At 42.4% G+C, this 11620-nt stretch overlaps 1 protein-coding gene across 1 annotated transcript in view; it reads right to left on the bottom strand.

Moving 5' to 3' along the window:
* LOC109476272 (adenylate cyclase type 8-like) overlaps window positions 1–11620 on the bottom strand; it is a 46645-nt gene continuing 35025 nt past the window's right edge. Inside the window, exons 13-25 of the mRNA XM_019777159.1 lie at window positions 11383–11583; window positions 10616–10713; window positions 9989–10190; window positions 9559–9639; window positions 6810–6985; window positions 5269–5356; window positions 4680–4721; window positions 4310–4426; window positions 3306–3446; window positions 2918–3010; window positions 2280–2394; window positions 1294–1418; window positions 1–900 (exon numbers count right to left, since the gene is read on the bottom strand). Coding sequence (XP_019632718.1) covers window positions 424–900; window positions 1294–1418; window positions 2280–2394; window positions 2918–3010; window positions 3306–3446; window positions 4310–4426; window positions 4680–4721; window positions 5269–5356; window positions 6810–6985; window positions 9559–9639; window positions 9989–10190; window positions 10616–10713; window positions 11383–11583 — 1956 coding nt within the window. The 3' untranslated portion in view covers window positions 1–423. The remainder of the gene's footprint in view (window positions 901–1293; window positions 1419–2279; window positions 2395–2917; window positions 3011–3305; window positions 3447–4309; window positions 4427–4679; window positions 4722–5268; window positions 5357–6809; window positions 6986–9558; window positions 9640–9988; window positions 10191–10615; window positions 10714–11382; window positions 11584–11620) is intronic.

The raw sequence follows: 11620 nt of genomic DNA on the forward strand, positions 1-11620 counted from the left end.
AAAACGTTACGATCCTCCATCCAACATCTGCTTGGAGATTCGATTCTGCACTTGCTCAAGTTTGCACGATGTTTATGGCGTCGAAGGCTTGATGATAAACTTTGTATCAAAGACAGTGATAGCTACCAAAAATCATCAGTCACGTTTCAAGAGACTCACAACACAGAAATTGTTTTAGCACGAAAGTTTATCTGTGTTGATATACTTCATCAACATGACGAATGGCTAAACTTTTATTTTCCAAAACATACGAAAATTGAGACGGGGGGAGACACAGGTTATCCGGCACGCATGGCCCTCACGTGTTCCGACGTCACGTCCCGGAGGTAGACGGGTCCAAAGGCTGATCGACGGAGTTAACCGAAAATTTGGGTAAGTCCCAATTTTCTTATGTGTTGGAAGTTCAAGTCGTACAGAAATAGTTTATACTCCGGAAGTCGTGATCTCCACAACGCCGGGCTTTCTTCTGATTGGTGGCAGAGGAGTCATTTGTAATCCCGGCGTGCCCTGCGGCAGGTCGAGGGTGGGCCTCGTCACGTGCTCGTGGGGAATGTTGGGTAATCTGGTATGGCCGTTAAAGGCGGGTGAGTCTGTGGTGATGATGGGCGCGGAGTGTCTGCTTTTCTCTTCCGCTTTTCGTTTCTCGGCTTCCAGGCTCCGTTTGGCTTGAGCGTGTTTGGAGCGAACTAACCCGCACACGATTGTAGCCAGAGTCGTGTGGGCTGCACCGGTTCTCTTCAGCCCGGAAACCGGAATTCCGGATAACCTGCTGTAGCACTTGTCCTTACCGACCAGGAAGTACGTCCGGATTTTATCCTCGAACCCCTTGACGTGGATGTCGCCTCTGCACTCGAACTTGAACCCTCGAGTCACTAGGATAGCGTAGGTCTCCTGTGGGACCTGTCACAGAAACAATTTTAGCTATCTTATGGTCAATTTAATACAAGGGCCCAATTTCATAAAGGGAAAAATATCCCCTCTTAAGTGGTTTATAAAAGAGTTCAACCCTTGAGATATAGTTTTAGACATAGTTTCGATCAGACAATTACATTTTATTTTGTAGATTTTGAAGTCATTTTGTATCATTTTCAATGTTCTTTTATTCTTGTTATTTGCAGTCCCAAATCCAAACATTCAAACCCAGCATGAATGAGGGCCACCCAGAAACAATACTTCCGTCCTTAATCCAAACATTCAAACCCAGCATGAATGAGCGCCACCCAGAAACAATACTTCCGTCACGAATCCAAACATTCAAACCCAGCATGAATGAGCGCCACCCAGAAACAATACCTGTATTTTGCCGGTGACTCCATTGCTGTCCATCCTGCTGGCCAGGTTGACGGTTTTGCCCCAGATGTCGTACTGTGGTTTCCGGGCGCCGATCACTCCGGCAACCGCCGGGCCGTGAGTTAGACCTGGGCAAAACATCAAGAACACTCAGCCACCCCCTCTAGCGAAACGTACAGAAACTGCAACGGGACAGCACAGACAGACAACCCAGAGAAAACCTGACCACCTATTTCAGTAAAAAAAATGTGCACAGAAAGTTATAAGCTACGTTATATAAGTAAAGAACAATGACTAATAGACACACTATTAAACATATATTAACTTCATTTAGACTTGGTTGCTGAAAGCATTTTAGCTTTTCGTTATAACAATGACCTGTATTATACTAAGTAGTACATCTAGATCTATTAGATCTATCTGAAAATATAATCAAGTCACCACCTCTGCAAAGGGCTGGCTAGTTTGACCATGTTAATTAATTTAAGTCCTTCCTTATATAATTTTTGGCAACGTCTCAGGGAGGAGCCTAATGGTACAGTATTGTGTGTAGTTTGCAACAATTCTAGGAATGGTACAGGCATTTTGTCCACAGGAATGGAATGTCCACAGGCATGTCTCTGACCCACATCTATGCCCACATTCCTGCAAACCCTTGGGTATACCGCTCTGCCCCGGATGGCCCTACTTCCTGTGACCCCGGGGCCCGTTCACTATACACTCAGGGGAGGAGTGCGCTGTATCTGTCTAGACTTAACAGGTACCAAGTCTTCCTCAAAATCATGAAATGATGGCAGTGCCATGCAAACAATAACCCTAACAGCAACCACCGTCGCCATGACAATGTATGTTTTCATTGCCAGTCTTGTCATTAACCCAAGCATTAAGAATCCTGTCTATAGTTGCCACGTATCTACAGTAGCCCAGTACATTACTAGTACTAGGGTCATAACTGGTAGTATATATTATAGTCTAACTGCTGGTTTTACCTATCTTGAGTCTGAAGTTGTTGAAGGAATGTGTGTTGATGTCCTCCAGGACTTGCTGCATGGCCAGCGCGTAGTCTGCGAGCGCCACCAGGTGACTGTACTTGTCACTGCACTCCTGAAGTAGATACATAACATACTCAGTATTACAACAGGGCTAGGGCCCAATCACACACTTATTCACAACAAAACTCCACAACGGTTGGTAGAAGTTGATTTATGACTTGAAATGATTTAAAGGAAACTAGAGAAGTAACATTTGCTAAGCAAATGCATAATGTTTACCTTCAGACATGATCTGCTCTGAAGGTAAACATTATGCATTTGCTTAATGTTTACCTTCAGACATGATCTGCTCTGTTAATTCTTACTCAAACATATTCACCTACATGTACTACTACTATATGGTGACAGGAGCAGAGCAGACCATGAAATTGCAAGATTATGTAACCCAACACCAGTCACCATGGTGACAGACGTCAACAAATCATGTCATTGGTCAGGTCAGAGGTCACTGTTTGGAGAGGAAGAAGAGGAAGAAACTGAGCAAAAACAATATGTTTCGGAAAATATAACACGCATATATGATACATTACACAAGTAGACGCGTACGTAGAGTTAGACATTTTATTTAGACTCACCTTGTTCTTGTTGCTGAGTCCAGACACTGCCATGTAGGTACTGCCGATACTTTTGATCTTTTCAATTTCCGCAAATCTCTTCTCCCCGAGCAGCTAAGTTAAGAGAACAAAGGAATGTCAAAATTACCTAAAAATGAAGTAATTACCAAATGATTCGGATGGCTGGCGGCATAAGTATAAAAATTCTCGAAAAATAATGAAAAATCAGTTTAAAATTTTTCATTTTTGAATATGAGAAAATGCTACAGTTGAAGTATTTACTATCATTATTATATATATTCTGAGAAATATCATTGATTTTTTGTGAAGCCCTAGTCTGGAAATACGTGGCCTCCCAATAAAACGTACGGACAAAAAGCACGCACGGCGGGTTGTGACCGAGGCTTACCTCATCAAAGTCTGCGATGATCTCGTTGAGAAGACGAAGGCACTCGATCCCCTGGTGGAACGTCTGCGAGTAGAACTCGGCAAAGTTCGGAATGGAGGCGAACATGACGGCCACGTTGTCGTAATCTTCGGAATACAGCTCCTGTCGGCAAGTACAGCGGTTAACCTTCCTTTCGTCTTTTGTATAATATCTATTGCACGATTCACAATTGAAAATATCAGCACAGACACTAAAATGTGCACAATTGATTTGATTAAAAACACAGGTCCAATACAAAAAACCCCAGAGAAATAGTAAAGTAGTTACAAGATAAATGGGTAAAACCTAGACCTAAGACGGGCCCTTGTTTAGAATGGACAATCACACTATCCCTCCAAGTCTGGAATCCAAACATTCAAACCCAGCGTGAATTAGGGCCACCCAAAACAATACTTCCGTCCCGGATCCATACATTCAAACACAACATAAATTAGCGACACTCAAAACAAAACATATACATTTTCGTCCTGGATCCAAACATTCAAACCCAACATAAATTAACACCACCCAACAGCACTTTTGTCCCGAATCCAAACATTCAAACCCAACATGAATGAGCGCCACCCAGAAACAATATTATACTTCTGTCCTTAATCCAAACATTCAACCCCAGCATGAACGAGCGCCACCCAGAAACAATACTTCCATCACGAATCCAAACATTGCAACCCAGCATGCATAACCACCAACCAGAAACAAAACGTATGGCGTTTAACGTTGTTAAAATAAGTTTTTAAAAAACTTGAGTGCAGCGCTACAAAGTCCTTTTTATTGCATTATATGTTGATGAAGAAAAAAATACTTCCGTCCTGGATACAAACATTCAAACCCAGCAGAAAAAAAGCGCCACCCAGAAACAATACTTCCGTCCCGAATCCAAACATTCAAACCCAGCATGAATGAGCGCCACCCAGAAACAATACTTCCGTCCCAGAAGGTAACTACACAGATTGTGCGGTACTGACCTCGTCCTCCCGTTCCCTCTCCATGTAATACTGTGCGACGTGTTCAGGTAAGATGTTCTGGAGCAGCTGTTTGTTGTGTTCTCTCAGGTCACTCATGTCGTCAAGCTCCTGTTTACTCTGCATAGAGTAACACAACCATTGATTAAACAAGCTGTCAGGCAGTCACCAATACGTCGGATAAAAAAAACCCATTTGGTTGATGAATAAAGAACATTCTTATACAGTTTCTGACAGAACCTGGTGAATTATTCAGTGATGCATTATGTCCATAATCTAACTTAAAGCATCTAAACTGTAGGAACTTTAAAACTTGTAAAATTTCAAATTTTAACGTTTTGCAAGACTATTTGTTATGTTCAAGTTGACTTACCTGTAACTTCCATAGAAAGTCTAGTCTGGCGTTTGTTTCCAGCTGCAGAAAAAAAAGAATAGAAACTTGCGAAAATGTAATAAACATTGGGCATATTGTAATAAACAGTACATGCTGACAAATATTTCACAACTACTTAAATGGTAGTCTTTGAAGATTTGTGACAAGGATGGAACCAGTCATGTTTTTCTTTAGGCCACACCAATTTAATTTCTTGGTTAATGGATTCGCCCGCTTCATTTTTTTCTGATTTGCAAAAAAAAATCAGAATCAACTGCAAACTGCTCATATTTTGCCCTGAACAGTTGAAAACCGTCCTTTTCTTCCTAGTTGTTACAGTTATTTCATCTTTCAATGCAGTGGCATCATTTAAAGTTCAAAATTCATTGTTTAAATTTTGAACCAGCCTGTTGTGTTGACTTCATGGCTCCTATCGTACCATTTTGGGCCATAATAGGATGCCTAGGCCTGTTTTTATTTTTATTTTTTTCGCCCGCCCGCTCCATTATTTTTCTAGAAAAATCCGTTAACCAAGAAATTAAATTAAATTGGTGTGGCCTAAATGTGATACATGTACAAAAATACACACCTGTCTACCGTGGTAGAACACTGCTAACAGAAACATCACCATGGCAACCACAGTCACCCACGTCAGCTCCACCAACGCCCCGTCTCCACTGCATAGAACGGATAGAACAAACGCGATAGAACATTCTATATAGAACACATTGTATAGAACACACTCGATATCGGCAGAGCAGTCTATACGGAACACAGTCTGACTAGAACATACTCAATAGAACAGTCTATATAGAACACATCCAGGATAGAACATACTCGATAGAACATTCTATATAGAACACATTGTATAGAACACACTCGATATCGATAGAGCAGTGTATATGGAACACAGTCTGACTAGAACATACTCAATAGAACAGTCTATATAGAACACATCCAGGATAGAACATACTCGATAGAACATTCTATATAGAACACATTGTATAGAACACACTCGATATCCATAGAGCAGTCTATATGGAACACAGTCTATAGAACATACTAAATAGAACAGTCTATATAGAACACATCCAGCATAGAACATACTAGTACTCGATAGAATAGTCTATATAGAACGCATTCTATAGAACACACTTGATAGAGCAGTCTATATAGAGCACATTGTATAGAACACACTCGATAGAACAGTCTACATAGAACACAATTCTATAGAACACACTCGATAGAACAGTCTGACGTGTATAGAACACAATCTATAGAACACACTCGAAAGAACAGACTCGATCGATCGCACAGTTTTGATAGAACAGACTCTGAAGAACACACTCGATCGAACTCGTCAGCCCTACATACACTCGATAGAATACACTGTTCATATAACGTGTACACATTATTGTTGTTGATTTATCCGGAAAAGAGTGAAGCATGGTTTATTAACTTGTCTTTGACTTTGTGCAATGCGACGAGAACAACTTTACACGAAGTAAATGTAACTGCACAGTCTCTTCTTTCTCGACCCATTTCACCAACTTTTAACCTACACCTGTCCTTAGTTCTGAAAGACTATCATCTGGATTGTTCTGGCTACTCTCCTCTTTTTCTACTTTAAGAAAAAGGAGTGGAAGCAGTATTTTTATACTTTTTAGTCTCTCTCTCTGTGTGTGTGTGTGTGTGTGTGTGTGTGTGTGTGTCTGTCTGTCTCTCTGATTCTGTCTCTCTGTGTGTCTGTCTCTCTGATTCTGTCTCTCTCTTTCTCTGTGTGTGTCTCTCTCTCTTTGTGTGTGTGTGTGTGTGTGTGTGTGTCTGTCTCTGATTCTGTCTCCCTCTTTCTTTCTTTCTCTCTCTCTCTCTCTCTCTCTCTGTGTCTGTCTCTCTGATGATTGTCTCTGTCTGTGTGTCTGTCTCTCTGATTCTGTCTCCCTCTTTCTTTCTTTCTCTCTCTCTCTCTCTCTGTGTCTGTCTCTCTGATGATTGTCTCTCTCTGTGTGTCTGTCTCTCTGATTCTGTCTCCCTCTTTCTCTCTTTCTCTCTCTCTCTCTCTCTCTCTCTCTCTCTCTATGTATCTATCTAGTAGTATCTATTGTCCATCTATCTGGTGGGGAGCCTCACCCGTTCGCCTGGTACATGATCTGGTCGTATCTGTAGAAGAGCCCGCCGTGTGAGACTTGTATCAGCAGCGCCTCCACCAGGGCCATCGCCAGTACTGCAGACAGCTTCACCAGGAAGTTCAGGTGCAGGAACACTGCGCATGTGCAGAACCCAAGGCTTCCGCACAAGAAAAAGTACTGGAAAAAACAAGAGTGCAGAAAATTTTGTGGCTGATGGTAAGGATCTCGGTACATTATCATAGCTGTACTGTTCTACGTAGCCTTTGCTTTCAAATGCACAATTCTGTTTAAGGCTACAGCAAGTAAATTTTATGGATGACATCCTCCGCAGACTCCAAATCTAATGCGATAGGCCTAGGGCGAAAAAAAACAAGGCGGACCAAAAAAAAACGTAAACGTAAAATTCGTATGTTTCCGCGTAATGGATCGTATGTATGCCGTAAACTTCGTATGTTTCCTGGTAAGGATCGTATGAATTCTGTAAAATTCTGATGAATTCTTTGGCACCCCTGTGTATGCTATCCTCTTGTCGATCTATAAAGCCAGTATAAATCCATACGTCGTGGAAGTGGACTAACGGCAACCATAAAATCGTGAAATCAAAAAGCTTTTAAGCTTTGTCCTTCAATTCGTAAATGGGGCGGTCAACATGACCTTTTAGCATCGGCAAACAGCTTAGCAAAATCTTAGAAAAGGGGGACGAATCTGTATTATTAGTATAAGGCCATACCGACTTAATTTTAAGGACGACATCCTCTGAAGACCACCAAACTAGTGCGCGCGGGCGAAAAAAAAATCCGGCCAAAAATAAAAATGCTACTAATACAAAGCTGGTATTGTGAATTTGCAGCAGTACATAGCGACGTATACGACAAGCCGGCACATGCTGGCTTTTGCGGAATTTATGAATCGGCACTGTACGTACGTATACGTATGTACTGAGTTCTTGAGTCGTGGAGCTTTGGTGCCATCGGTGCCATTCTCCAGGGTTACCACCGGCTCCGTGCTGTCGTTAACTACCATGGAGTACCCAGGCCTAGAGCCAGGCCAGACGTGATCTTTTTTAGAATAGGCGAAAATCAATGCGCGCGTACGCGTGGATGTGTGGCCTTAGTATAAAGTACAAAAAAACATCTAAGCCTTAAAGCCTTGTCGTATAGGTATAAGACTCGGGGGTCAGAGTGACCTACAAGAAAAGGTCAAACGTCTCAGAGAAATCTCTCAAAAACGACGAAAGCCCTCTTTATGAAACACAAATCAAGAAACCCGTAAGCTTTTTTATACTACAAACTGTATTTGATATCAGGGCGGTCGACATGACATATACAAACGTCGGTCAAATGGCTTTGCAAAATGTACCAAAAGCGATGGCTAAGGTATTATCAGATTTACCACACACGTGTACACCTCATCAAATGTACATAAAAGGATCCAGAAAATATGATGCTTTTATGCGACCAGATCTTCTTTCAACTGACGTAAGGCCACACCGACTTAATTTTATGGATGACACCCGCGCGCGCATTGATTTTCGCCTGTTCTAAAAAAAAAAAAGATCACGTCCACTGAGGCTCTAGCCTGGCTCTAGGTCTGGGTAGCCATGGTAGTTAGCGACAATACGGAGCCGGGCACCCAGGCTACCGAAGCTCCACGATTCAAGAACCATACGTACAGTGCCGGTTCATAAATTCCGCAAAAAGCCAGCATGTGCCGGCTTGTCATATACGTCGCTAAGTACAGCCGCAAATTCACAATACCAGCTTAGTATTCCTGTGGTTTAGTAGCATTTTCATTTTTGGTCAGAATTTTTTTAGTCGCCCGCGCGCACTAGTTTGGTGGTCTTCAGAGGATGTCATCCATAAAATTAAGAGGGCGTGGCCTGACCTAAAACAATGCACTGCATCTAAGCTAAGAGTTGTCCCGAATGGAGTCCACCAAATGCGTAACAGATATAAGTGGGTGTAAAACTCGCACTGAACCTTTCAGCTTAAGTGCTTATTTTTTTTTCGGACGGCAAATAACATTAAAGACAGAGATAGGGTTGACCTATGCAGGCATATCTTGCACTTTATACCTGCACTCAAGATAGCTTTACGTAATATATATGGCTTTGTACAAGGCCACAATATCTCATAGTGGAACAACGTCTCTAAGTGACACCGTGGAACACTATAAGATTGTTTTCAACATACGGTTGTCTACAGAGCTACACTTGCATGTATAGCCAGCTGAAGGTTTGACATGATTAAGACAAAAACTAGAAGGGTACAATCTGGGAAATAACAGCAAATACATGGTGTTTGCCTTCACATATCCTCTAGTCTAACAAACTAACTGCTCTGCTTATTCTTACCCAGGTACATTCACATATCATGGTGACCAGCCCCCTCTATGTCCTGCAATTGCTACATAATGTGATCCAAACACAACAGGGTGTCTACTACATGTACAGTACATACGAAGGCCCACAACGACACTTCTATACACCTCTTCCGCAGCCCTTCCACAGTACAGCGCGCTGCCAAGGGATATACCTTCCATACACCTCTTCCACAGCCCAGTGGAAGAGGTGTATGGAAGTGTCGTTGTGGGCCTTCGTAAGTATAAGTTATCATGGTAAAAGCCGTCTGGTACAGGTCTTTGACCTTATTCGAAAAAGCAAGAGACTACCCGAGAAACTACTTCCTACTAGAGAAAAACAAAAACGACGAACTGCCGTAACACACGCAAGAAAAATAAGCGACACTTACCTGTGGTAAGTGGCACTGCATGCTATCGGGGTTGATCTCCGTCCCAGTCACGTTAGATGGGGTGCTGATGTCACATATAAACTGGAATTTTAAAGGACAAAATTTGCATATTAATTTGCATATTAATTTCCATATTGGCGAATGATAGCAGAACACAATCCTGAATAAGGTTACAATGATACCATTTAACATTCTGCTGCAGTACCAAGGTCAGCCACCAGGAGGCCCATATTTGTCCATGACCTTCTCCTTCCTAAGACCTACCAACGTACCAAATATCATCACAATCCATAAAGGCGTTCCGAAGTTATGCTGACTACAAATGTACGGAAACACAAACACACACACACACACACAGACAGACACAAAGACACGCCAAAAACAATACCTCCATTTTTCATGGAGGTAATAAACCAAATTCAGTTCGTACCACGTTTGAGATGGGCGCCATGAAGTTGACTGCGATTGCGCAGACCACCAGACTGTTGCGGGCCACCAGAGTCTCGTGGAACCAGCAGGACAGCTGGCGCATGCGCCGTGAGCAGCGCTTGAACTCCTCCGCCATGAAGATGATGAAGACGATGACGTAGACAAACAGGGACATGAGCAGGACGATCGCCAACACGTACGTTCTGTGGGACAAAAAAAATTAACGGCTCTCAGTGGCCAATGTGCAACAACATCAAACCTTACAGTCCGGTCTTACTATGCTTGTACTTGACAAAACTGGTGTGCTACGTCTAAAGGCGGTTTACCGGTTATGCAAAACAAACGAACAAAAAGTAAGGGGCCATCTAAATCAGGGCATTACAACCATATCCCTCAACAGAGACGGGGGGCGCCACAGACATTCTGCAACCTATGATCAACTGCTCACGGAGCCACGTGTGTTATTTGCGTGACGTCACGGAAGCGGTGGATTGCTAATTCCTTGATAAAGACTGGAGTTGTACAGTCAAAAATTTGGGTGAGTCCAATTTATTGTGTTGGATATTACAGTTTAATCTTGCTTCATAAAACAAAAAAAGTTTTTAAATCAAGCTGTACATGTTGATACCTCGGGATTATACAGAGCTGCACGAAGGCGATGAAGACAAGGATGACGAAGGCACAGGAGATGTTGGACTTGATGACTTCATCTCTTAACTGGTGGTACTGTAAGACAAGGGAGGGAAGTATTTATGTATTATTGCACCAAAAATGCAGAATGTCTTGGGAAGTAGGGAACAATTGTGGCAGGTGTTGGAATCCATACAATGAACACGTGGTAGTTGGCCGTTGGAACAGTCCCCCTAGCTGTTATCACTACCTCGGTTGGGTTAAGGCCACCAAGTCTATGGAAAAGTAGTATTCTATACATATGCTTGTAACTTTTGATAGCTTGGTTCCACAGCGACAAAACTTCACACAGTTTTAGTAGTACTTGAAACGCATTGAATAAAGGGCACTTCAGTTTTTCTACACCTGGATTTTGAGTTAGAAATACACATTTTGGTTAAAAAAACAAGTCCTTTATTTCATGAATTTACGCGCAGGCGGTAACAATACCTTCCATGAGGCCAACCCCATACAGGTTATTTCTGTCCTAGGCTATTTTGTTTAAAATGGGTATTTTGTGTTAGTTTTGTGTCAAAAACACAATATACAGCTATTTTGGCCATTTTTGGTTGAAAAAATCGCCACAGTAAGAAAACATCCAAATTTATGCAAAATAGCATCGGACAATTCTAATAAGAAAGTGATTATACATAAACATGGATTACTCTAAAGTTTAATTCTTAAAACGTCTAAATTAAAACAAAAGCAGCAAGCAGAATGTCTCACCTTCTCCTCTACATCTGGGTCCTTGAATCTGAGCGTGGCCCTGGAGATGTGTTCTTTGCTCATCCTGTCGCTGGACCGGACCTCGATGGAGTGTTCTATGAGGCGGTGAACCTCCTCGCTCACGCCGCGCTTCACCGGCAGACACTTGGCCAGCCCGTACGGCAGCAGGGCCAGGGTACCGTGCACGGAGAAGGACCCGTGCTGCGAAGAAAAAAAAAGTCCCGTTCCACTAATTTGA

The sequence above is a fragment of the Branchiostoma belcheri genome, unplaced genomic scaffold (genome assembly GCF_001625305.1).
Source record: "Branchiostoma belcheri isolate BF01 breed outbred unplaced genomic scaffold, Haploidv18h27 scaffold37, whole genome shotgun sequence".
In the NCBI taxonomy this organism is placed as follows: Eukaryota; Metazoa; Chordata; class Leptocardii; order Amphioxiformes; family Branchiostomatidae; genus Branchiostoma; species Branchiostoma belcheri.